The sequence below is a fragment of the Babylonia areolata genome, chromosome 14, assembly GCF_041734735.1.
Source record: "Babylonia areolata isolate BAREFJ2019XMU chromosome 14, ASM4173473v1, whole genome shotgun sequence".
Taxonomy (NCBI): domain Eukaryota; kingdom Metazoa; phylum Mollusca; class Gastropoda; order Neogastropoda; family Buccinidae; genus Babylonia; species Babylonia areolata.
In genome coordinates, this window is record NC_134889.1 from 27,611,876 (window position 1) to 27,638,960 (window position 27,085).

The 27,085-nt window shown below is 41.1% G+C and overlaps 1 protein-coding gene and 1 long non-coding RNA gene across 5 annotated transcripts in view; both read right to left on the bottom strand.

The window, feature by feature from the left end:
- Nucleotides 1-1,891: 1,891 nt before the first annotated feature.
- LOC143289968 (uncharacterized) lies at nt 1,892-15,571 on the bottom strand. Its single transcript, XR_013056303.1, has 2 exons — nt 15,365-15,571; nt 1,892-2,929 (listed from the first exon to the last, which is right to left on the bottom strand). It is a non-coding gene; the product is annotated as an uncharacterized LOC143289968 (long non-coding RNA).
- The window catches only part of LOC143289967 (uncharacterized), a 36,039-nt gene continuing 10,845 nt past the window's right edge, over nt 1,892-27,085 (bottom strand). For 2 of the 4 annotated variants that reach the window (XM_076599247.1, XM_076599245.1), the window contains exons 2-4: nt 26,538-26,622; nt 11,306-12,098; nt 1,892-5,081 (exon numbers count right to left, since the gene is read on the bottom strand). In XM_076599247.1, the coding sequence (XP_076455362.1) occupies nt 4,827-5,081; nt 11,306-12,091 (1,041 nt within the window). In that variant the 5' untranslated portion in view covers nt 12,092-12,098; nt 26,538-26,622 and the 3' untranslated portion in view covers nt 1,892-4,826. Of the gene's footprint in view, nt 5,082-11,305; nt 12,108-26,537; nt 26,623-27,085 lie in introns of all 4 variants that reach the window. The other 2 variants (XM_076599248.1, XM_076599246.1) reach the window with 1 other exon arrangement.

Below are 27,085 nucleotides of genomic sequence, written 5' to 3' on the forward strand. Positions count from 1 at the left end.
CCTTGGACATCTCGCCAAGACTACAACTACTAATACCAATGTACATTTATATACAGCCCTTTCTTTCTCAGAGCTCAGGGCGCTTTACATGAAAGAAAATATTACAAATTACATAAATCATTCAAGACCACTCTTTCTCAAAAAACCTCACCCCCACCCACCCCCACCCCACTCTCCCTCTCACACTCTTCATGCATCCAAAGTGAGCTGGCATGGATGGTGTTGGAGAAGAAAGAAGCTGAGAGTGCTTATAGATAGGTTTGGGTTTTTTTTAAAGATGAGTTTTTAGTGAAGAGCGAAAAGCAGAGACCGAATCAGATGCACGTATATGATGAGGAAGGCTGTTCCAGATGTGAGGAGCAACAAAGAAAGAAGGAACGTTCACCATAGGTTCTTGTATTGACACGAGGAAGTTTCAAAAAGGTAACAGTACAGAAAGAAGAGCGGAGATTTCTTGAGGGAGTGTAAACACTGATAAGGTCATAAAAAGATATGTAGGTCCTGAGGTCCTGGTGATAGGATCTTTTGCGATCCCAAATTCGATAGAGAGAAGCAAGGCATGGGCGCCTTTAGTTTTTCAACCGTAAAAACCTTGAATTCACTGCCTTTTTCACTCTGTCACAGTACCCCATTCGTATCCAGTAAAACAAACGTGAAAACATTTCTTTTCAAGTGGTCTCTCGGCATTCCATTCCACCAGCTGTTTTCTGTGGATCCATATCTGTTTCTTCCATGAGTGTTTGCATTCCGTGCGTGCGTGCGTGTGCTGTAGTTTGTATTTGACTGACGTAGTATTCGAAAGAGCTTTCATATGGTTGAAAGCTCTGTATAAATGTGTTACTATCTTAACATTATTATTATATCATCATCATTAGTAGTAGTAGTAGTATTGTTGTTATGGTTTTGTTGTTGTCGTTGCTGTCATCATCCTCACCATTATTATCCAGAAACACCAATCACAGTTTAGTGGTGCTTTCGATATCGCCGACAGATGAATAAAATACCTCAATCATCAAAGCACTTAACTGACTGTGCTCACTAATATAATAACCCCCACCCCCACCCCCCCGCCCTTTTTTTGGACTCACTTGTGTAAACTTAATTTGCTTTAAACTGATCTTTCTCATCTTAAACATCACATTTTGAAATTATACTCAATACATAAAAAGCTTGTGTATTTTATTCTCAGTGTACAGGGCTTTCACTATGTTCATTCGCCCAAGTGGTCTTTTTCGAAAATACTAAAATCAATACGACGAGTGGACTTTACAGATCTATTGGCTGAGCCCTGAAGGTCATGGGCAAAAATCAATTGCGTACACATATTTATACACATTCAAAGCGCGTGCTCATATTCTTCGCGAACGCGAACGACGCCACAACATGGTCATAGCTGTGAAAAAAAAACACAAAAAACATTCCACAACAAGGTCACAGCTGTGAAAAAAAACATTCCACAACATGGTCGCAGCTGTCAACAAAAAAAATTCCACATTCCACAACATGGTCACAGCTGTGATAAAAAAAAAACATTCCACATTCCACAACATGGTCACAGCTGTGAAAAAAAAACCCATTCCACAACATGGTCACAGCTGTGACAAAACATTCCACAACACAATCACAGCTGTGAAAAAACATTCCACAACACGGTTACAGCTGTGAAAAAAACAGTCCACAACATGGTCACAGCTGTGAAAAAAAACATTCCACAACAAGGTTACAGCTGTGAAAAAAACCAGTCCACAACATGGTCACAGCTGTGAAAAAAAAATTCCACAAGGTTACAGCTGTGAAAAAAAAACATTCCACTACATGGTCACAGCTGTGAAAAAAACATTCCACAACATGGTCACAGCTGTGAAAAAAAAACAACCATACCACAACATGGTCACAGCTGTGAAAAAACCCATTCCACAACACGGTCACAGCTGTGACTATCCCAAAGATGCTCAGATCTGCCAGGGAAACCGCTTTGTGCTGCTCGCAGCTGCTGGTAGGAAAACAAAACAAAACAAAAACAAGAGAGGCAAGGCTTTCAAGACTCACTTGGAAAAAAAAAAAAAAAAAAAAAAAAAAAAAAAAAAAACCACACATGTGAAAGGGGATAATCTGGAAAAAAGACTCACTGTTATGAGCTTGACCTTAGACATCTAAATCTGCACTGCATTGATGTTCTGGCCAAAACAAACAACAACATGGTATACCAATGAAAACTGGATGGAAGAAACAAAGTTCTTTTTTCCTGTTTTCCTTTTTCCCAATAGGCCATGTTGTGACCTTGATCTTTGACTTTGTTTCTTTTCATAGGTGTCACCATGACCAATCATTGTACCAAGTTTGCTTAAGAATATCTATAAAAGACTTTCTCTCTTGCATGCAGATATGTTTCCTATCAATACCATATGCTAGGTATACCTTGACCCTTAACCTCTAGCTGATTTTGAATTTCTTAGAGGATTGTGCTGCACCCATTAGCCAGTCACAAGATCAAGGATGATTAAATTTGAATTCATATCACGCCCTCTATCTTACATTTTTCTATTTTGCCAAGTAGTGACCTTGACCTTTTCATATTACCATATAATCATGACTTTAATTAGGGTCTTATTCACACCTGCCATCCTGTCATGATGGCGATCAATAAAATTTAAAGTCCACAATCAAATCTTCCGAAAACAAATAAATAAAGTCAAACATATGATCTCATCAGCGAAGACAAACTTATTTTCTTCTCAAGTTCTCAATGCCATATCCACCAAATCTCTTTACTCTATCATGTCAAATCTTCTCGGTACCGCAAAAAAGACTCATCTTCCTTCTGCCTACACTTTATCTTAACTCAATGTCTACGATCTGCTTCGGATCCACTCTGTTTATGCATACCCAGATTCAAACTCTCGACTGTTGGCCGCTGTTCTTTCTCTGTCTCTGGACCTTGCAATTGGAATGAACTTCTTCTTTCGCTTCGTCAAGTCTCCACACTCAGCTCTTTCAAGTCTGGCCTTAAAACCCACCTCTTCCCAAAACAGCCTCCCTTCCCTACCTCTTCCTTGTCTTCAGTTTCTCCAGTTTTAGAGTTATGCAGGCATGTGAATGACTGGTGTGAAAGCACTTTGATTTGTCGATGCACAAGATTCAGCGTTATATAAATACCATTATTATCATTATTATTATTATTATTAAATCTTTCTCTGAATAAATATTTAACGGTCTTCTTCTCCAACTTTCCATCACATGTTAAAGGGGATTGTCGATTGAATATTGGATTGAACGGGCAGGTCAACAACTTGAAACAAAATATCATCCTTCGCGTTCGCGAGGAATATGAGCACGCACTTTGAATATGTATAAATATGTGTACGCAATTGGTTTTTGCCCATGACCTTCAGGGCTCAGCCAATAGATCTGTAAAGTCCACTTGCAGTATTGATTTTAGTATTTTCCGAAAAAGACCACCTGGGCGAATGTACATAGTGAAAGCCCTGTACAGTGAGAATAAAACACACAAGCTTTTTATGTACTGAGTATAATTTCAAAATGTAATGTTTAAGATGAGAAAGATCAGTTTAAAAGAAATTAAACCCCCTACCATTAATTACAGATTAATTTATCTTTTTTACTAGCTGCACCAAAGAGATGCTCCAGAAATATAAAAATTCCATGCACAGCAAAAAAAAGTTCCTGTCTGAACAAAAAATGATAAAAATGACTGCTATTGATGCTGTGTCAGATTATCAGATCAAAGTGCCAAGTTTAGTGAATAAAAGAATGTAAATATAACAGTAAATTCATTTTGCATATAATTTGGCTTCTTTTATATTTTTATGCCCATCCCAGAGGTGCAATATTGTTTTAAACAAGATGACTGGAAAGAACTTAATTTTTCCTATTTTTATGCCAAATTTGGTGTCAACTGACAAAGTATTTGCAGAGAAAATGATAATGTTAAAGTTTACCACAGACACACACATACACACAGACAACCGAACACTGGGTTAAAATACAGACTCACTTTGCTCACACAAGTGAGCCAATAAAAAATAAACAAGAGAGGCAAGGCCTTGAAGACTCACTTGTGATACACTTTAAAAAAAATCTAATCATTAAAATGTGTTCTGTATTTGTTATTATAAAGCTTCGGGTTAAAAGGAAAAAAAAAGGGGGGGGGGAGGGGGAAGTCCCAACGGCAGATTCGAACCCCGTGTGTTCGGATGAGAAGAAACTGTCTTATCCATTACACTATCGTGGCTCCTTAACTGACGTCAAAAATATAACATATAAACATGCTTCTTTTAAAGGGTGATAAATCGAATGCGGTATTCCCAGTGAGAACGCTGTTTAAATCGTATTATTCTGGTGTATCTTGGGCATTCAAAAAAAACTCCAAGGGCAATTAAAAATTCTTTTTAAGTCCGCGGTAAACGCCTTGTTTTAAACAAGATGACTGGAAAGAATTGAATTTTTCCTATTTTTATGCCAAATTTGGTGTCAACTGACAAAGTATTTGCAGAGAAAATGGCAATGTTAAAGTTTACCACGGACACACAGCCAACCGAACACCGGGTTAAAACATAGACTCACTTTGTTTACACAAGTGAGTCAAAAACACACACAATATGGCAACTTGGACACAGCAATGCTCTGAATTTAATATGCAACCCTTTCACCGAAAGCAAACTTCGTATATCACTTAGTCATTAGGACTGTGTGTACGACCACCCCTACCACTCTCGCTCCCACTCCCCAACACCCCCACCCTCCAGGGGACATGATTTCAGCAGTTCTTGGACGTTCTGGTCTGGTCAGTGTCGTAAAAATTTTAATCAATCATGTGTTGCTCTCTTCCACAGCACGGAGAAGGGCCACTGCAAGAAACTGTCCATGGAGAGTTGTTCGCCAGTCATGAGGTTGAAAGGCACCATGTCGAGTTTCCTCATGAACTGGATGATGAAGACGCCGCCGTAGTTTGGCTTGTTCTTGACGTGGATCCACTCCATCCAGACCAAGGGGATGTCCACTTCCTGGAACAGCTGCTCGGCACCGGCCAGCACGTGCCCCTCGTGACTTTCCACGTCAATCTATCAAAACAAAAAGAAAAAAAAAAGAAAGAAAGAAATTGATCTGGAATGATCATTGTTTTGTCATGTCATCCCCCCCCCCCCTCTCTCGATGTCGATGACGACACAGATCTGTCTCAACGCGCCCTCCACACAGACTTTTGCACTCAGTATTTGTTCGTCACCCTGACGGGCGCAATAGCCGAGTGGTTAAAGCGTTGGAATTTCAATCTGAGGGTCCCGGGTTCGAATCTCAGTAACGGCGCCTGGTGGGTAAGGGGTGGAGATTTGTCCAATCTCCCGGGTCAACATAATGTGCAGACCTGCTTGTGCCTGAACCCCCTTCGTGTGTATACGCAAGCAGAAGATCAAATATGCACGTTAAAGATCCTGTAATCCATATCAGCGTTTGGTGGGTTATGGAAACAAGAACATACCCAGCATGCACACCCCCGAAAACGAAGTATGGCTGCTACATGGCGGGGTTTAAAACGGTCATACACGTAAAAAGCCCGCTCGTGTACATACGAGTGAACGTGGGAGTTGCAGCCCATGAACGAAGAAGAAGAATTCGTCACCCCCACGATCTTACTGGCTCCTGTACTGCCTGTTGTTCTTGTTTGTGTTTCTCCTACTGTTGTTGTTGCTGTTTGTGTTTATCATACTGTTGTTGTTGCTGTGTGTGTTTCTCCTACTGCTGTTGTTGCTGTCTGTGTTTATCATACTGCTGTTGTTGCTGTCGGTGCTTATCCTACTGTTGTTGTTGCTGTTTGTGTTGATCATACTGCTGTTGTTGCTGTCGGTGCTTATCCTACTGTTGTTGTTACTGTTTGTGTTGATCATACTGCTGTTGTTGCTGTCTGTGTTTATCCTACTGCTGTTGTTGCTGTTTGTGTTTATCACACTGCTGTTGTTGCTGTTTGTGTTTATCATACTGCCTTTGTTGCTGTCGGTGCTTATCCTACTGCTGTTGTTGCTGTGTTTATCCTACTGCTGTTGTTGCTGTCTGTGTTTATCCTGCTGCTGTTGTTGTTGTTGCTGTCTGTGTTTATCCTACTGCTGTTGTTGTTGTCTGTGTTTATCCTGCTGCTGTTGTTGTTGTTGCTGTCTGTGTTTATCCTACTGCTGTTATTGCTATCTGTGTTTATCCTACTGCTGTTATTGTTGTTTGTGTTTATCATACTGCTGTTCTTGTTGCTGCTGTCTGTTTTATCCTACTGCTGTTGTTGTTGTTGTTTGTGTTTATCATACTGCTGTTGGTGCTGTCTGTGTTTATCCTGCTGCTGTTGTTGCTGCCTGTGCTTATCCTACTGTGGTTGCTGTCTGTGATTATCCTACTGCTGATGTTGCTGTTTCTCCTACTTCGGCAGTGAACTCTGCTGTTGTCGCTGTTTGGGGGTGGCGTTGGGGATAAAAGGATAAAGAAATGAAAATAGTGAAGAGAGAGAGACAGAAACACAGACACACACACAGACAGAGACAGAGTATGAAAGCGACAAGGAATGGTAAGTATGGGTAAGAGGGTGGGGGAACTGGTATTATCAACTTGGGGGGAACTGGTATTATCAACTTCATCCTTTTTGTCAGTATCTTTTTGCAAGATACTAATACCAATGAATCGGATATACACTCGTCGTCTTTTTAGATGGTGGCTGTCAAAATAAGAACTTGACTCATTTCATCTGCTGGTAGATCATTCTGTCAACAGACCACTGCCATACATTTTCCCCATCACCCCAGCAGAAAAACAAAACAAAACAACCCTAGATACCCGCTGCCGTGGTGAAGAGGACAGTGTCGCGGACAAATGACGAGACAGACGTGGGTGTGAAGCTCAGGAGAGTCATCATTATGGGATTTTAGATTTGGAATAAATTATTTGAAAAAAAAAAAAAAATAAACGATATAACTATATTATAAAGATATGTCCTTTCTGCAATCATATAGAGGATGAATTTCTCTTTCTGCTACATTACGATGTTTACATACTGCTAAGAGAGTAGTTTATTTTTAAACACAGGTAGTTTAGTCGAGATCGTCATGTAGAACTGGCACAGTTGTTAAAAACGAAGACGTGAGCGTAACCAGAGATGCTGCTGTGAATATATTCTATGCGTTCAAAAGAAGGGAAGAACTCCTTGAAGCAGGATTCTTTTTTTTTTTTTCTTTTTTCACAACAACGAATGTGTTAACACTTCTGGCATTATTCCATTCATTCGCTGAATGTCTTTTTTTTTTTTCATGTGTGTCCATGTGCACCTCAAATGTTTACAGGCTGGAGGTCAAACATTGAATTCTTTGAGTTCTTGAGTCCTTTCAACGTGTCGCCAGCTCCAGAGCTGAGTGTGCCATGGGCAGAAGATTGGAACCACGCTGTTGAGTCCATCTGCTTCACGGATGTGTCTTTGGAAGTGTCGCGTTAATTAGTTCCAAACCAACACAACAGTTTAGATAATCAAGAGCACGCTGATAACAACTGAACGACTCTTCTGTCATTCAAAAAATAAAAATAAAAAAAAAAAATAAAAAAAATCTTCTTCTTCGTTCGTGGGCTGCAACTCCCACGTTCATTCGAGTGGGCTTTTACGTGCATGACCGTTTCTACCCCATATAGGCAGCCATACTCCGTTTTCGGGGGTAATTGGATAATTTTGCAAATAATTTATATGTGAAGAGAAATAAATCACACACACACACACACACACACAGACACACACACACACACATATACATATATATATATAACAAAAAAGCAAAATCAATCAGCCAGGACGAATCATATCCAGCTTTTGGGATTTTCGAGATGCTCCCCTCTGGTCGACGGTACAGAAGGACGAAAACCAATCGCTTCGACAATAGCTTTTTCCCCAAAGCAGTCATGCCCTGTCTCTCGAACAAATCCAGTGTGGTAAATAGAATTGTGCAACCAACAACCATCAACCGGAAGATCTAGTCAACAGCCCCATCCACATGTAATATTCAGCTTTTGTTCAAACGTGTGTGTGTGTGTGTGTGTGTGTGTGTGTGTGTGTGTGTGTGTGTGTGTGTGTGTGTGTGTGTGTGTGTGTTAGTATGCACAAGTTTTTATATTGATATGCACTTGTATATATCCTAATTTCTACTGTATCTGTGTTTGTGTATGATCTTCGATTTATGTTTGTATCTTGTTATGTACTATCCCGCCCCCCCACCCCCAATATTCCTTGTGACCCCGGTACACTTGGTAATAAAGACATATTCTATTCTCTCTCTCTCTATATATATATATATAAGATAGAGTCTCTCGTCGGATGAGTAAGCAAGCAGGCTTATCTGTCGGTGTGTGTCCTCATATGGGAGAAGAGGCCGATTCTGGGTGCGCAGCACTTCCCACATGTGTTGCAAGGGAAAACGTCTCCAGAAGTTGAGCCCTGCTTCTTTCGCTCACGCTTCTGCTTAATGGCCAGCGTTCTCTTGTTTTCAAACGTCTTTACGCCACTAGAGCACAGCATCCTCCAGCGACAGCGGTCAGGGGCATATATATGGTGGTGGTGGTGGTGGTGTGTGTCCATCGAGATCGATAATGACCATCGTTGTCATCCAGCTGGGGGATGGGGGGGGGGGATTGGGGGGGGATGCTCATGAATCTATCTGTGAATGCGCAGATGGCTGAATAGTCCAATCTGCGCACGAAATGTTCGCTGACAGCTGGGGCAGACAAAGACAGGCATATCATTGTCAGGGAGCTTGTTTGCCCGTGACTTTCTGGCCTGCCTCTTCTGAACACACACACATATATATATGGAGGGAAAGGAACAATATAAACTCTTCAAAGACAGCGTTTGGGGGGGTGGAGGGGGGGCACTTTCATTCTCTGTGCCGACGAGAGTCAATCGTGTGCCTAATATGACGACCGTCTGGTTCCCTGTGGACTCGTCACATTTCCCAGCAATGGCACTGAGGTATCACCCCCCACCCCAACCCCTAACCCCCATGGTGTATATGATATTCAGTCGTGTCCGACTATGACCATCAGAACAGCAGAGGAGGCAACTGTTCCGACTATTTGGGCTAAAATTTGATCAAAGTGGAGAGTGTCTTGCCCAAGTACATCCCCACTCTCTCGGCCACGAGGGTTTTAGGACAGTCGGCGTTGGGATGGTTCCCAAAGGCCAACTAACCCACAAGGCTGCAGCACTAAGAGCCAGTGCAATTTTGCCTCCTAGTTTGAGAGTCATAGTCCTTCACAAAAGACTAAGCCCCCATGGTAAGTGAGACATCAATAACAGTATGGTGGTGCTTTAAATCATAACTGAGAAAAAATTCACAATCCAACGACTTCCTATAGCTGTCCACGAATGATAATACATCGGGAGAAAATGAGGCAATGAATTATATTGTGAAAAAGAAAAAAAAAACATGCAATGCAATACTTATATAAAACAATTCATATTCAGTTTGCATCGTATGCTTGGGGATCCCCAAACAGGGTGCACGAGAGACCACAACTGTGTACTAAGCACGAGTGGTCAGCTGTTATATAACCCGAGCATTGTCAAGAAAACAAGCACTGACACGGGGAAAGTGATGTGCCGGTTTGGTGTTCACTTGGATCGAGTTAAGTTCCAACATATATATCTGTGGAGAAAGACAAGCACTGACACAGGGGCAGTGATGTGTTTGGTATACCGCCTTCACTTGGATCGAGTTAAATTCCAACATATATATCTGTGGAGGAAAACAAGCGCATGTAACAACTAAACAACTCTTCATTCCAAAATGAATGTGCAAAGATCTACACAGAGGAATAAAATCAACAGATACAAATAATATAGATGAAATGATTCATAAGGGGGAGAGCAGTCCTGATATGGCCCTTGCGTTCGGCTGGACTATCAGCAAGAACAATAAGGGGGAGGAAAGACAAAGAATCGATAGAAACCAATTTCCCCTATTGATCCGGGATCCGAAAAGAATGCAAGGGAGGTCACAAATGTGTTAAGCAAAAGGAAGCGCCGGGAACAACACTGTCACATTGTACAGGTAGTTTGCATTATACCCACCCCCTCCCAACCACCCCCAAACGTTTGGTTAAACAACAGCTTACTTGTCATGTCAAAGCGGTGTAAACTGTGCCTATAGCTTTGCTCTGTGTTGGCCAAATTTTGCGACAAGCTCAGCTCCGCTAAGCCCTGACAGACCCCGTCAAGTCAGCCACTGGCCAAAGGAATGACTCTTCAGCGCTTGAGGCAGGGAATAGCGCTGACTGGCTGAGAAGACGACCGGCGTAGCAGACGCGTCTCAGCACTGAGTCAGTCGCGACGTTTGGTCAACAAAACAAATCTACGGATTGTCATCCGTTTGACATGGTACAGTACACGACACCAAAACCAAGACCAAAATGTACCTCCATTGCAGCATCGTCATCATTCTCATCTTCACAACAGAAACAATGTTTCAAACTCTGTGGCTTTTCATGCCCTGAGCTCCGTTTTGAGTTCCTTTCACTTCTATGGCTACATGGAGCTTGTGTCCTCAGATTCACGGAAACTGCTGCTATGTATATATTGACGTGGTGGTGGTTTCCACTACAGGGAAGGTGCCCACAGAGATGCCAACCCCTGTCAAGTGTTTATAGGAAAAATCATGAACTTGGATTGGAACATTTCGAATTTGGTAGGAACACTCGGACTCCGAGCCACGTCAGCAAACGTACATTTTATCTATATGATTGTCAGTCGTGTCCGATCATGACCATCAGAACAGCAGAGGAGGCAACTGCTTTTCCGACTATTTGGGCTAGAATTTGATTATAGTGGAGAGTGTCTTGCCCAAGTACATCCCCACTCTCTCGGCCAAGAGGGTTTTAGGACAGTCGGCGTTGGGATGGTTCCCAAAGGCCAACTAGCCCACAAGGCTGCAGCACTAACAGCTAGTGCAATTTTGCCTCCTAGTTTGAGAGTCATAGTCCTTCACAAAAGACTAAGCTGTAAATGGTTTCCCATTGACTGGAGAAACCATTGATAACACAGCTCTCACTTTGCTGTTGGCCCCAAATGTAAACTTATGTCAATCTGTGATATAAGCCGAGTGTTGGTCATTTTATCTACAAGACATACAAACACTCCACAGCTTAATCCACCGGGCACAGACACTATTTGACCGAGATGGAACTAGATATAGCCACGTTCTCTCTTGTTCGGGCAAACGGTTCAGTTGATTGGTGCCCCCTGCCCCCCACGCCCCTCCATATCCCAAAACCCTACCTTCAAAGCCGCCCTCTTGAACGGCAGAATCTCCAGCAGACGATCCAGATGAATGGCATAGGCGTTTGTCGGCTCATAGCCCCACGTCTTTGTCCTGGTCACTTCGTAGCGCGTTCTGCCGGCCGGTGAAGCCATTGCCAGCGTCACGTTCCCCTCCTCCGAAGACACCGCGTTCCGGATCACTTGCACCAAAGGGGCGTGGCCAAAGTCCAGAACGGAGCGACACAGGCGGATCGCGTTTTGATTGATGGGCTCCAGCGCCACCACCTGTCTCCTCTGCATCGCCGCCTGAAGGGCCACAAGTCCCAAGTTTGCGCCCACGTCGATGAGAGGAAGGTGACCCGACACTGACAGAAACTTGGCGATTTCGTCCTGCTCGAAATACCAGCCACCGATTGCTCGCTTGGTGGCCGAGCTGTCTTCAGACGCTGTGTTATAGATGTAGAAGCTCAGGTTCCCTGCGGAGGCGGAGATGGACACCTTACGGAGTTGTTTGTTCTGGTCACAGTTCACCCGGAACCACCCCTTGGGGCCCCGGGACAGTAAGACCTCCAGGCCTTCCAGGCGCAATTCTGTAAATGTTCTGTTTCCGATTCCGAACCTTCCACCATGGTCTGGATGACAATTAGGGGGGGAGTCTGCAGACTGTCGTTCATACACAATTGGATGCGACTGTGGACAGAGTAAGAGGAGGCTGCGGTATACAGTGAACCCTGCCAGAATCAGGAGTAGGCCCAGAATCGGACCTCTGGGGTCTGTTCGTCGAGGCCAGTTGGTGCTCGTCATTCTGAACCTGCAACAACTGACATGATTACAATATAATAATAGATAGTGCATGGCTCAAACTCCCCGAGTAATGGGCTCTAAGCGCGGCCGCACATGAAACACTGATACAGATGCGCGTTAGAGAGATAAATAATCAGCCTGGGCATCGGCAGAGCAAAGACAAAAAGAGGAACCAGAGCGGGCAGACTTCGCCGTTTGTGGATCTCTGTCCCCAGCACTGATCGTCCTGTCTCCGATGTCAGCCCTGCTGTTGCTGTGACTGTCAACGACAACCTCAACACTCATGTTCAAGCTGACTCCTTTACTTCCCGTGACACTGTCCTTTCTGACACTGTTCCAAAATGTGGTGTATCTCCCGTGATTAACCCTGGTCTGCTTTCTACCCCTTCCACACCTGTCTCAACTCCCGGACCTTTCTCTGCCTTCCCACTGTCCTCCACTGCTCAGTCACCATCGTCTCCTTCCGTTGCCTGTCTGTCTGACTCACCTGCTTCACCTTTAGATTTCTCTCAGCCTGCCCCTGATCTCTTTCTAGCCTGCCTGTTCAATGCTCAATCTGTCTGCCCTGATCAAAAGACTGACTATATTTCTGATTATATTTTTGAAAATAATTTTGATATCGTATTTCTCACTGAAACCTGGTTGAAATTACAAGGTCACGAACCCAAAATTAAACAACTGACCCCCCCTGGATACAAAACCAAGTCACTTCCTCGACTGTCTCGTGGAGGTGGCATCGCCATCGTCTATAGAAATATCTTGGAGTCTTCCCTTTCCTTCTCCCATAACCATGCCTTTCCACATAACACTTTTGAAATGCTCGAAGTCACTCTCAATGTTCCCGGTCACTCAATCATCTTCTGTTGTCTCTATCGTCCTCCTCCTAGTCGTAAAAATAACCTAACGTCTTCTCTGTTTCACGATGAGTTCCGAACATTACTTGATTACTACAACCTTCGTTCTGACAAACTTATCATCCTCGGAGACTTCAATTTTCATTTCAACAACCAAACTTCCTCTGATGTCAAACGCCTATGTCTATCTCTGTCCAATCATTCTCTCTCTCAGCTCGTTACAGAACCAACACACAGATCTGGCCATACGTTGGACTGGCTCATCACACGTGACTCCGATGCTATGATTGCGTCAGTGACTGTAACTGACGAACTCTCTTCCGACCATTCTGCTGTATTATTCTTGCTTAATATTTCAAAACCTACCAGAACCAAAAAATCCGTTACTCGTCGCAACCTGAAATCCATCAACATTAACACTTTTTCTTCTCAAGCTGCTGAACGCCTTTCCAAAATTTCTTCCCACACCAATGTCTCTACACACTACAACTCTGTCCTCTCTCAACTGCTGGATGAACATGCACCCCCCACTACCCGCATGCTCCCTGATAGACCTTCCGCCCCGTGGTACACACAAGACATTCGACTTGCAAAACGCAAACGTCGTCAATTGGAACGGCGATGGCGATCAACAAAACTGAAAGTCCACAATCAAATCTTCCGAAAACAAATAGATAAAGTCAAACATATGATCTCATCAGCGAAGACAAACTTCTTTTCTTCTCAAGTTCTCGATGCCACATCCACCAAATCTCTTTACACTATCATGTCAAATCTTCTCGGCACTGCAAAAGACTCCTCTTCCTTCTGCCTACACTTTATCTGAACTCCCCAATGTCTTCTCCTCTTTCTTTTTTTGACAAAGTCCAGAATATTCGTACCATCTTAGACCAAATGCCTTTCCAACCTACTCATCCTGATCCTCAATTCAACGGCACTCCTCTCCATTCCTTTAATCCATTAACTGAAACAGATGTCCATGAAATCCTGAAAGAAATGACAATAAAATCCTGTGAGCTCGATCCTATACCAGCCTCAGTTTTTTCTCAGTGTGTCTCACAGCTTCTCCCCACAATCACCAACATTGTCAACTCATCCCTTCTCACTGGAACGTTTCCATCCACTTTCAAAACTGCAATAGTCCGGCCTCTTCTGAAGAAATCCAACCCTGACTCAAACATTTTGAAAAACTATCGACCAGTTTCTAATCTTCCATTCCTGTCCAAACTCCTTGAAAAAGCTGTCCTGAAGCAGCTCAACAATCACCTTTGTTTCAACAATCTCATCCACCCATTTCAGTCTGCCTATCGTGCTGACCACAGCACCGAAACCACTCTCCTCCACATCCTGAATAACCTACTTCTAGCGTCCGACTCAGGACAGATCTCCCTTCTCACTCTTCTCGACTTGTCAGCCGCCTTTGACACGATAGACCATTCAATCCTCCTTTCCCGTCTTCATTTTACATTTGGTATCAACGGCACTGTTCTAAACTGGTTCAAATCTTATCTCACTGATCGATTCCAGTCTGTCATTGTTGATAATTTCCAGTCTGAACCCGTTAAAATTGAACATGGAGTCCCACAGGGATCTGTTTTAGGCCCAGTGCTCTTCACACTGTACACTGCTCCTCTCGCTGAAATTATCAACCGCCATAATGTCAGTCATCATTCTTATGCTGATGACACTCAACTCCAGAAGAGTGATACACCTGAAAAACTGTTGTCGCTCTTGCAAGAAACATCTAACTGCTTCCTGGATATTCAAAATTGGATGACACTAAATAAGTTACAATTGAACGCGGACAAAACTGAAGCAATGATCATAGGAACTAAACAAAAACTCTCTTCCATTACAACTAATACAATCAAACTTGGCAGTACATCCATCCCTCTGTCCACTTCAGTCAGGAACCTCGGCGTTGTCCTTGACAACACACTGTCCATGCAAACATTTATCAATCAGACATGTCAATCCTGCTACTGTCAACTGCGGCGCATCAGTTCCATCCGGAAATATCTGTCCACTGACGCAACATCTAGACTTGTCGTTTCTCTCATTCTCTCTCGCCTTGACTACTGTAACTCTCTATTGTCTGGTTTGCCTGCTTCATCCATTCAGTCCCTTCAGCGCATACAAAATTCTGCTGCCCGACTCGTCCTCAGAAAGAAAAGATCTGAGCACACCACTCCTCTTTTGCAACATCTCCACTGGCTCCCTGTCTCACACCGAATAAAGTACAAGATCAGCACTCTATGCTACAAATGTATTCACAAATCAGCCCCTTCCTATCTCTGTGGCTGCCTTCACCTCTACACTCCATCTCGCTCACTACGATCAGCTTCGGATCCACTCCACTTACATATACCCAGATTCAAACTCTCGACTGTTGGCCACCGTTCTTTCTCTGTCTCTGGACCTTGCAATTGGAATGAACTTCCTCTTTCGCTTCGTCAAGTCTCCACACTCAGCTCTTTCAAGTCTGGCCTTAAAACCCACCTCTTCCCAAAGTAGCCTCCCTTCCCTGCCTCTTCCTTGTCTTTTTAGTTTTTTTCAGTTTTAGAGTTATGCTTGCGTGAGAATGACTGGTGCGAAAGCGCTTTGATTTGTTTATGCACAAGATTTAGCGCTATATAAGTACCATTATTATTATTATTAAATAGGTAGATATATATAGATAGATAGATAGGTAGATAGATAGATAGTGCTTACATGGCACAAACTCCCTATGTAATGGGCTTTAAGCGCCGTACATGAAACAACACTATAATCTCTCTCTCTCTCTCTCTCTCTCTCTCGATATATATATATATATAACACGCCGTTCATGAAACACCACCATATATATATATATATAATTAAACACCGTTAATTCATGAAACAACACATATACATAACGCCGTACATGAAACAACACGTGCATCGGGTGAAACACTGATACAGACACGAGTTTGCACGTGGATTAAACGTCGCAAATGCACGCTGAGTTGCATCCAGATCAGACACAAGCATGTGAATGCACACGCAAACAAGCTCACATGCGAATGCACATAAGCATGCATGCTCGCTCACACTGACACACATACGCACACACACACACGCGCGCGCGCGTACACACACACACACACACTCAAATGCGGATGATGGAAAATGGGTTGAAAACGTATGAAATGGCTGTCCCATGACATATCGGTTTGCCATGTCTGTGAGTGGGTTGTTTTAATTATATGGTGAGAGCTGTATGATCAATTGTTTCTCCACTGCTATGGGAAATCATTTACAGCTCAGTTTTTTGTGAAGGACTGTGACTCTCAAACTAGGAGGCAAGATTGCACTGGTTCTTAGTGCTGCAGCCTTGGGGGGCTAGTTGGCCTTTTGGAACCATCCAAATACCGACTGAAACCCTCTTGGCCGAGAGATTTGGGCAAGACACTCTCTACTATAGTCAAATTCTGGCCCAAATAGTCGGGACAGCAGTTGCCTCCTCCGCTGTTCTGATAGTCATAGTCGGACACCACTATCATACATATATATGTATATATATATATATATATATATATATATAGAGAGAGAGAGAGAGAGAGAGAGAGAGAGAGAGAGAGAGAGAGAGAGAGATACACACAAATAACGATACATATATATATATATATATAGTCCAAAGCTGAAATTAACATTAGTCATTCGAATGAGATGATAAAAAAGGTCCTGTGTCCAACATGTACTAGGTGCATGTAAAAGAACCCACAACAACAAAAGGGTTGTCCCTGGCAAAATTCCGCAGACAAATCCACTTTGACGGGAAAAAAACTAAGCCAAAACCACTTGCAGGCAGAAAAAAAGAAGAAGAAAAAAAGGTGTGGCGCTCTCATTATAGCAACTTTCCCTGGGGAGAGCAGCCTTAGTTTCACCCAGAGAAATATGCTGTGACAAAAGAGTAATCACTATACAGCACCGTACAATAGAATAGAATAGAATAGAACAGAATACAATACAGCGTTAAATTTGCATCAAGAGGATACTTTTGTTTCATCCTCATCCCCCTTCCTACCCCGCATGCTATGTCCTTCCAGTTAGTGTCGGAAGAATTTCAAGAAAATCCGTCCTCGAGCAATTGAAGTCCCTGTGAAAAGGTCAGTGGAAACATTCACAAACACAATGTATTCAAATGATTCAATCACAAAAAAGACTGTGTTTCTTTTTAATGAAAGTATTTAGTCTAAACATCAGTCTAGTGGAAATGCAAATGCAGCCACAGTGAATTTCCTCGTTGTATTGTTTAACGCTACTTTTGTGTGTGTGTGTGTGTGTGTGTGTGTGTGTGTGTGTGTGAAAATTTCTGTTCAGAACTATCCAAAAGTGCACAAAGAAAATGTCTGCTCCAGAATTGTCCAAGTGCACAGCAGTCCCACGTGATCACAATGGGAGACACAAACAACCTAGGCAGCTACAGAGCAGCAGTAAGTAAAGTGTACATGCACAGCAGCAACCGTGGCAAAGCGGTCAGTATTCAGTACAGATGAATGGTAAGACGTGAGTTCAAGCCTCATCTGTGACTTACTGCTGTGGGTTTATTTTTTGTCATTAAAAAAACAACAACCCCAAAACAGTATGAGTGGAAAGAAGAGAATTTTTCCTATCTTTGTGCCAAATTTTGTGTTAGACAACAAAGTATTTTCAGAGAAAATGACACTGTTGAAGTTTTAACACCAACACACACACACACACACACACACACACACACACACACACACACACAACCGAATCCGTGCATCTATTGACAAAATTTATTTAGACTTCAAAAAAGCATTCGATTCTGTCTCACATGAAAGACTGTTATTAAAATTAGCCTTGTGTGGTATTACTGGTAACTTACTGAACTGGACAAGAAGCTTCTTAACAGGTAGAACACAATTAGTTAAGATAGGAGAAGAAAAGTCAACTTGTGCAAACGTAATCAGTGGTATTCCACAGGGCAGTATTCCTGGACAAGTACTTTTCACAATATATATAAACGACCTTCCTGATTGTATACAAAGTATTGTAAAATTTTTGCAGATGACACTAAAATTTATGGTGATGCACGCAACAATCACACATTCCAAACTGATCTATATACACTACATGCTGTGTTATGGGAACATTCGTAATGCCTACAAATCTGTTCCCCTTGCACCAGTGGGTGTATCTGATCATGATGTTGTTCATTTAATCCCAGCCTACAGACCAAAGATACGGACAGAGCCGATTGTGAAAAAGAGTGTGAAAGTTTGGACGTCAGAGAGTGTGGATGAACTGAAGAGGATGTTTTGATTGTACTGATTGGAGTGTGTTGACTGACCCATGTGAGAATGTTCATGAAGCAGCTGATGTTGTTACATCTTATATCAGTTTCTGTGAAGACATGATAATTCCGACAAAAATAATTAAACTTTTCCCCAACAACAAACCATGGATCTCAAAGTCTCTCAAAACAATTTTAAACGAGAAAAGGGTAGCGTTTCAGTCAGGGAACAAGAAGGATAGGAAACTGATACAAAAGAAGCTTAGAGGTGAATTACGAAGGGGACAGAGGGAATTCAAATCAAAAGTAGAGCAACAGTTTCAGACAGGAAAAATGGCAGATGCATGGGATGGGTTAAAAATTATCACTGGAGAAACGAAAAGGAAAACAGTAGCTTGTGAAATAAAAAAAAAGGATGAACAGGCTGATTTTTCAAATAAACTGAATGATTTCTACTGTCGCTTTGAAAGGAATGATCTGGGAAGGGAACTGGATAGTGTTATCTCACAGTTGCATGAAAAGATCAAAGACAGGAACCCACGTGAAGACTTTGAGATTGATGCAAAAGTTGTTGAATCTTTATTTTTAAAACTGAATGTCACGAAGGCAATTGGCCCCGACAATATCTGTGGAACATTACTGAAAACATGTGCTTCCCAGTTGTGTGACGTGTTCTGTAAAATTTTCAACTGGTCTCTGAAGGACTGCTCTGTCCCCAGCATCTGGAAAAAAATCTACTATCTGTCCTATCCCCAAGAAAAAGAACCCAGCCACACTAAATGATTACCGTCCTGTTGCCCTGACTTCAGTAGTGATGAAATGCTTTGAAAAAAATTATTCTCTGACATCTTCTTTCTTTCACTGAACAGCAGCTTGACTCTCTTCACTTTGCTTATAAAGCACAAAGAAGTACTGACGATGCTATCCTAACTCTCCTTCATAATGCTTTCCTTCATTTGAATAACACGGGATCTTTTGTTCGTATCCTTTTTGTTGACTTCTCTTCTGCTTTTAACATAATACAACCTCATCTCCTTGCCCTAAAACTGCTAGGCATGGATGTTGATCCGAAGCTTACTCTTTGGATAGTAAGGTTTCTTCTCAATAGAACTCAGTCCGTCCGCTTTCATTCTGCCCACTCTTCTCTAAAATCTACTTCTACTGGTGCACCCCAAGGTACAGTGTTGTCCCCTGTTCTTTTTACACTGTACACAAATGACAGCAGAGGCACGGAGGAAACTACTGTCATAAAATATTCTGATGATTCAGCAATTGAAGATCTGTCCAACTCTGATGCTATTTATTTCAGTGAAATTAAAAAGTTCTGTTCCTGGTGTGAGAAAAACTATCTGGATCTCAACGTATTGAAAACAAAACAAATGTTAATAGATTTTCGGAAAGACCCCTTGCCTGTAGCTAACCTTGTTATTGATGGTCAAACAGTGGAGAGGGTCAATGAATATAGATATTTAGGGACCATCTTAGACAATAAGCTGACTTTTGACAGAAATGTTGATTCCATTCATAAGAAATGTCAATCTAGAATTTTTGTTTACAGAAGCTTAGAAATGTTGGTATAAATTCAAATATTCTTCAAAGTTATTATCGATGTTGTATCGAGTCCGTGCTCACAGTTTCATTTATGTGCTGGTATGGAAGTTTGGGAGTGAGGAGTAAACGTGTTTTGAACGATGTCATGAGTGTATGCAGTAAAATTGTGGGAGTGAAACAAGATAGTATACAAGAGCTGTATGAAAGTCGCGTGGTTAAAAAAAGCAGGCACATAGCAACTAACGACACCCATACTTTAGCAAAGTATTATGAGCTGTTGCCATCAGGACGACGCTACAGAACTTTTAAGTTGAAATCCAGAGCTCTGAAGACTTTTATTCCACGTTCAATCCATCTTTTAAATTCTTGAGAACTCTGTGTGTGTGTGTGTGTGTGTGTGTGTGTGTGTGTGTGTGTGTGTGTGTGTGTGTGTGCGCGCGCGCGCGCGCACTCTCATGTGAGACGTGTGAAAGTCCGTGCATGATAAGCTGTACCTTGATCGAGTTGTGGTGTCGGTGGGTGGGTGGGTGGGTGTTTACCGAGTTTAAAAACGTGACAGTTGGTTATAATGAATGTGCAATATGTAGGAGGTATAATGTGCAATATGCAGGATGAATGTACAATGGAATATGTCTAATGCTAACGTCCATATTCTAAATATATTTCTGTTTAATAATTAATTGCAATGTTTTTAAAAGCGAATATGTGAAATACTTTTATTTGAGAACATATGTTTATTACTCTTGTTTAATCAAGTAATCAGCGTGCGTGGGGTGGGGTGTGTGTGTGCGGGGAGGGGGGGGGGTTGCTGATTATCTGGTTGCGTTTTTCCGCAATTTATCTTTATTCTTATCTTATCTGTCTATTATAATCAATGTGCAGCATAGTAGGCTATGTTTATAATTATATTCAAATAATGTTTCTTAATTCTTTCTGTTTTTACATAAAGAATACTAGTTATTACCTGCAGTAGGTGGATGTATGTATGAAACGGTGTAAGTGATATTTTTTACATTTGTATCTTCGTAATATTCGTAAAAGCTGTTGTTGACTTTTACAGTTATGGTCCCCATGTTGTTTACTTGTCTATGTTGTGATAATGCACCTGACCCAATTTCTCCAGTTGGAGATAATAAAGTTATTCTTATCTTATCTTACAAGAATGGTCTGACAAATGGAACCTTTATTTTAATGTTTCAAAGTGTAAAGTAATGCACATAGGGAAAAAATCCAAATAAAAATTACCATATGAAAATAGAAAACACGACACAGAATATTGAGAAATGCCATAGTGAGAAAGACCAAGGAATAATGTTTGACAATAAACTTTCCTTTGATACACATGTTGATAATTTTATAAATAAAGCCAATCAAATGACTGGTGTAATTAAGAGAGCCTTCAATTACTTAGACAAAGATACATTTCTCAATTTATATAAAGCATTAGTTAGATCGCATGTGGAATATGGTAATATTGTGTGGCACCCATACCTTAAGAGACGATCTATAGCATTAGAAAGGGTCCAAAGAAGAGCAACGAAATTATTAAAAGAATGCAAGAATATGTGTTACCAACAAAGACTTACAACATATTTAAATCTACATTCACTAAAAGGTAGAAGAGTAAGAGGCGATTTGATTGGATTTGAAACCTATAAAATATTAAATAACATAAATGATGTAAATGCAAGACATATCTTTAGAATGTCGGACAATGATAAGCGTAGTACAAGGAACTCAGTAAAGAAAATTTGTTCAGAACACTACCACACCAACATTAGAAAAAATTCACTGGCTAACCCAGTTGCACAAACATGGAATGCACTTCAAAAATCTCCTTGACACCAACACCATCTTAATGTGACCAATACTTGCCTCACGCACAAGCTGTATTAGTTTGCCTCACGCACAAGCTGTATTGGCAGATAACAGTTTTCCCTCCTTACCCGCGCCCAGTATTGTGTGACGTCACTCCGATTACATCATTTTGTTTTCGCCAGACAGCCTACTCAAGTCTCGCCCAGTGTCGCATCGCGGTACGTCATTGGCTGAGCGGAAACTTGTGTTTCTGTTCTACCGTAATTAATTAATAACTCTTTTGTCAGATCAGTAAACTACAAGTATTATATACTGGCAGAATCGTCGCAGTTTCATCTTTAAATCTATTCCAATTATGTTTGCCTACGTTAAACTGATTTAACGCAGTTTGTAATTTTCCGCGACGAGCTCGTTAAAACTGACCCTGTTCAGGTGACTTAAATTAAGATTATAAATTCATCTTAAATAATCAACACTTCATTTTATACTCATGATAAAGTAGGTGTTCAGCTCTTTCTTTTGCAACTTATCCGACGAAAATCAGTTTGGGAATCATTAAGAAATCTGTCAATGAACACCTTGTTACAAACACAGTTTGTTGTCTGATTTGGCTGATTAGTGACGATCTGGTTTGCAGCACACGTGATTGTCTTTGTAGTTCGCTTAACCTGTATAAATTGGCACAGTGAGTGATGAATGGTCATTTCATACCTGGTCAGTCATCTGACCAGAGCCTGCTCTCTCTCTTGCTGTGTCGCGGGCAGTATGAGTGTGTTTGTTCTCACAACCGCTGACACCTCGCTACGTATCGCTGTAAGTACTAGTGTGTAGAATGTGTTGATTTGTAAATTGTATTGTTCGACACAGTACTTGTGTTCATATGAATATGTCCAGTTATTGCTTTGATATGTTAGTCACAGCTCGGCTATGATTGATCTAAATAATTGCCATGTCGTCATATGCTTGGAGCAGTGTTCCATTTGATTCTTCTTAACGTCACAGTCAATGACGTCTCTGGACACAGATAGTTTGTTCCAGAATGTTCTAGTGAGTGCATAAAGTTCATTCACCACTTAATGGTTAAGCCATGATGGTTCTTCACTTACTATCTGGTCTATCAGTTTGCCAGTATAATATCAAAGCCACTGATTCTATTATCTTGTTTATTATTCATGTATTATTTTACATGCTAATATCAGTTGTACTGCTACAGTGTGCTCAGTACTCTAAGGTGTGTGTAGTATTATGTCATGATTACAAGATAGTGTTTGATTAATATCAGTTATTGGTTAAAACCACCTGATATGTATCAGTCTGTTAATTGTAATTTAGTTACCATGCTCTCTCCTATACGGCTTACTCCAGTATAGTGCTACATGATAAACTGATTCATTTGAGTCACTCTGACATGGTATAAGCTTTACCTAATCTATACTGTCGGTGTACTTTCACCAAGTCAGCATCGCTTCAATCACTTTAACTGCGCTATTTAAATGTATTAGAAATGTCATTTGATGTCAGTGTTTGGTCTTCACAAATATGCATTTCCAAGTGGTAGTCTTTCCATGTAATATGTACACATGTGCTTTACTATTCACTTGTGCCGACATGTTGTGCTAATGACATTTATTTGTGTCATTCCAGGCACTGTCTTCTCTTAGTTCTTCTTCTCAGTCTTCTCTTCTTAGTTTTCTCTTTTTATGTTCTTATAACTATTGTAAATAAAACAATAGAAAAACCCATTTGTGACTGGCCTCTATATGTTCCTGGCCTGTGCGCGGGAATTCTCATCTATCCTTTCATTCAATCCTCATTTAGTTAGTTCTTTTGTACCGTCCGTACCCTGTTAGAACCACTCGGTACATGGCTACATAAAAAGAAAATTTTTTTGACTAAGATGAATAAAACAAAGTTTCTTGCAGAAGTGTACTTGCGTACACCGCCCAACAACAACAAACAAAAGATGAAAATAAATAAATAAAATAAGATGGAAGTAGAAAAGATGAAGATTTGATGGGGACATAAAAAGGCCGAGAGGTCTAGGCAGATGACTGCCACTCCCTATACTACTACCCAGGGGAATTTTCTCTCCAAACCAGATAGATTTCTGAACTCGCTCAGAGTTAAAAAAAAAAAAAAATGTTCAGGAGAAGGGACATGCCACAGCATATCCCCAGATATGCACGTGCATTCGCACGAAGGAGAGAGAGAGGTGAAGGAGAGAGGTGGAGAGGGAGTGAGGGGAGAGAGAAAGGAGAGAGAATGGGGGAGAAGGGGTGTAAAAGAGTTGCACATGAACACATACAACGATCGCCAATGAGCCGTGACAGTACAGATCCTTACATTTCCCCCGAATAGTTTAATTCATGAAATATTGAGTCCCAGAGAGACCGACAGAAAGAAGAGAGAGAGAGAGAGAGAAAGACAAACAGACAGACAGAGAGAGACAGAGAGTAAGCCAGAGAAAGACAGTGAGATCATGTGTTTGTGCAGTCAAAGCACTCACATGCACATAGACAGACAGAGAGCCACGACACTGATAGACACAGGGAAGGGGTAGTGGGGAAACAGGCAGACAGACAACACAAGTAGACGGAAGACAGACCGACCTGCAGAATCCATCTCTTCAATGCTTTAAGTTAACTTAAGTACTCTGAACAAACATCCTAACTGAGTTACACTAATAAAGCAACAAATCATCAATATAGCACCTACATTTTTGGTCACAAAAATTGATTAATACGACGAAAAACAAGAGGCAAAGATCTGAAGGCTCACATGTAACAAAGTTACCACTACTCCCATAGACCTTGCATATTATTCATAGCCATATCACTGTTGCTTATAGCCCAGCCTAACACTCAGAGCCCTTTGAGGGCAAAAAACAACAACTAAAACACAAAAAAAACCAACTGATCCTCTCAGATTTGGAAAAACAAAGAAAACACACACACACACACACACACACACACACACACACACACACACAAAACACACCTTGGTTGAAATTGTTGAAAACAAAAGTAGGCACAACTGTAGACATACCCATGTACAAAAACCTAGGACATACTCAAGATGTTGAACATTCTGTTTATTTGTGAACAGAGGATTAAAAGTACTCACCTAAACATTAAGAAAATTACACATAACCTACAAAGTATTACATAACAAAAGGCATAGAAAACAAAGCAACAACAACAACACACACACACACACACACACACACACACACACACACACACACACACAAAAGCCATTGAGCACCTCACACATTCTAGGTGCAAAAAAGAACAACAAAAAACACAGAAAGTGAACAGATGACAGAAAAGAAAAAAAAAAAAAAAAAAAAAAAGAAGACAGAAACAGAGAGAGCAACAGAAAAGGGGAAATTTATTGTTCAGGATTTATAGCTGGTGAGGGCAGTGTTTTAGTCTGAAAGACACCCCCCACGCCCCCTTGCCATTCCATCTGCACAGGGAAGAATGCTGTACTGTACTGCTCAACAGCAGTAACGAGAGCTATTCTCAAGCATGAACATTCGTGTGACTGAAAATATTTGAATGTTGAAAGATCTCTGCCACAAGAAAGTCAAAAGATCTCTGCCACATGAAAGTCAAAATGGGCCTTTGTGCTTCATGAGGTTGGTTATCCTTTTAAACAGACTTCTGTCATAAAAAGAACTTCAAAATGGGCATTTGTGCTTCATGAGGTTGGTTATCCTTTTAAACAGACCTCTGCCATAAAAAGAACTTCAAAATGGGCATTTGTGATTCAAAAGGGTTGTTATGCTTTTAACTATTTTTCAGTAAGCCTCACATTCAATACACTGCTCACAATCCATGTCCAAAGTAGGATGTGCATTGTTTGAAAACCTGCTGATTCTAAGTATAACACGCAGTTCAGTAACACTTATAACAACAAACAAAAAAAGAAAAAGAAATATATATTAGAAAAGCGTACATGAAAAGTGTTTGACACAGTATGCAGTATGTACAGATGTACACTCTTTTCTTAATGACTTCTATAGATAGCCTGTGACTGTACTCACAAAGTAGCTGATCTCAAACTACGCTCAAAACGTAGCAGCTGGTAGATTTGTACTGTATCAGTTTTTCAAAATGTACTTGTCTTATCGTTCTAAATCAGTGCTAGAGCTTAATACTTCAGCATGGCATTTTTAATGCAAGCACAACACTACAGTGTAGCATTCTTAAACTTGATGGGGCAGGCTACGCTCAAAATGTTTTGCTTTTGTTTTAGTTTATTTGTTGTTGTTGTTTTTGGGGTGGGGGAGGGGGGTTACACTCAAAACATAGCAGTCGGTAGATTTGTACTGCACATCACACATTACAAATTCATATGCAATACATCACCAGACTCAACACAACACAGTGAAAAAGGCCAAAATGTAAGTGATTTGCAACACAAAATCCCTCATCAAACACAAAAATGTAAATGTAATAATAAGCCAATATGTATAGCAGATGACACAAGGGAGATAATGACCCTTGTAACCTTCACCCTTGTCTGAAAGGTCAAGGATAACAACAATGCCAACCCCTGGAGCAGGAAAACACTGCAACCTACCATTATAGTAGCATCAACTAAATTCTACACTTGGAAATCAGTCTTGCTTGTCAAGTGTTTGTATGACATATAACTGATACTCTGTGAAAAACCACAGTTTGCATTCTCTATTTCACCACAGGAAAAAGTGCTGTCTCATAGACTGTTACTTATGAGGGAATTCAAGTACATTTTACAGAAACAATCTTCACATCAGAAGACAAAATTAATCATATAACTGCATGTAACCAAGAGTTCAAATGGAAGTGTTTACAATAATTAACATGCCTTCTACCATTATTTCAAGAAAAGGAAGAAAAAAGCAAACATCAAAACAAAACAAACACACACTCAAATATTACAGCTCTGTACTTACTAAAGCAGAAATCTAGACAGCTGTGATCTCCAGTTCTTTGAGATGTAGTTCTGTGTGTTCTATCATCTAGGACTGGCCAGTTCACCTGGAGAAATTAAAGGCACAATTTCAAATAATTCTTATGATTTGTGTGTGTGTGTGTGTGTGTGTGTGAGTTCAGTTCTGCATCTGTAATATGAACATCTTTAAAGCAGCCATTACAACACCCCCAGGCCCTCCCTCACTCCTCCTCACCCCCCCACCCCCCCCCCCCCCCCCACCTTCGCTCTTTGCTCTCTCACAAACATGCATTTAACTTTTATTGCAAGGGTTTCTAATAGTCTATATATACCCCAAGTACAGTAAAGGGTAGAAGAGGAAGAGGATTAAGAAGAAGGAGAAGAAGAAGAAGGCAAGGGTTTCTAATAGTCTATATATTGCACAAATACAGTAAAAGGTAGAAGAAAAAGAGGATTAAGAAGAAGAACAAGGCAAGGGTTTCTCATAGTCTATATATTGCACAAATACAGTCAAAAGTAGAAGAAGAGGATTAAGAAGAAGAAGTAGAA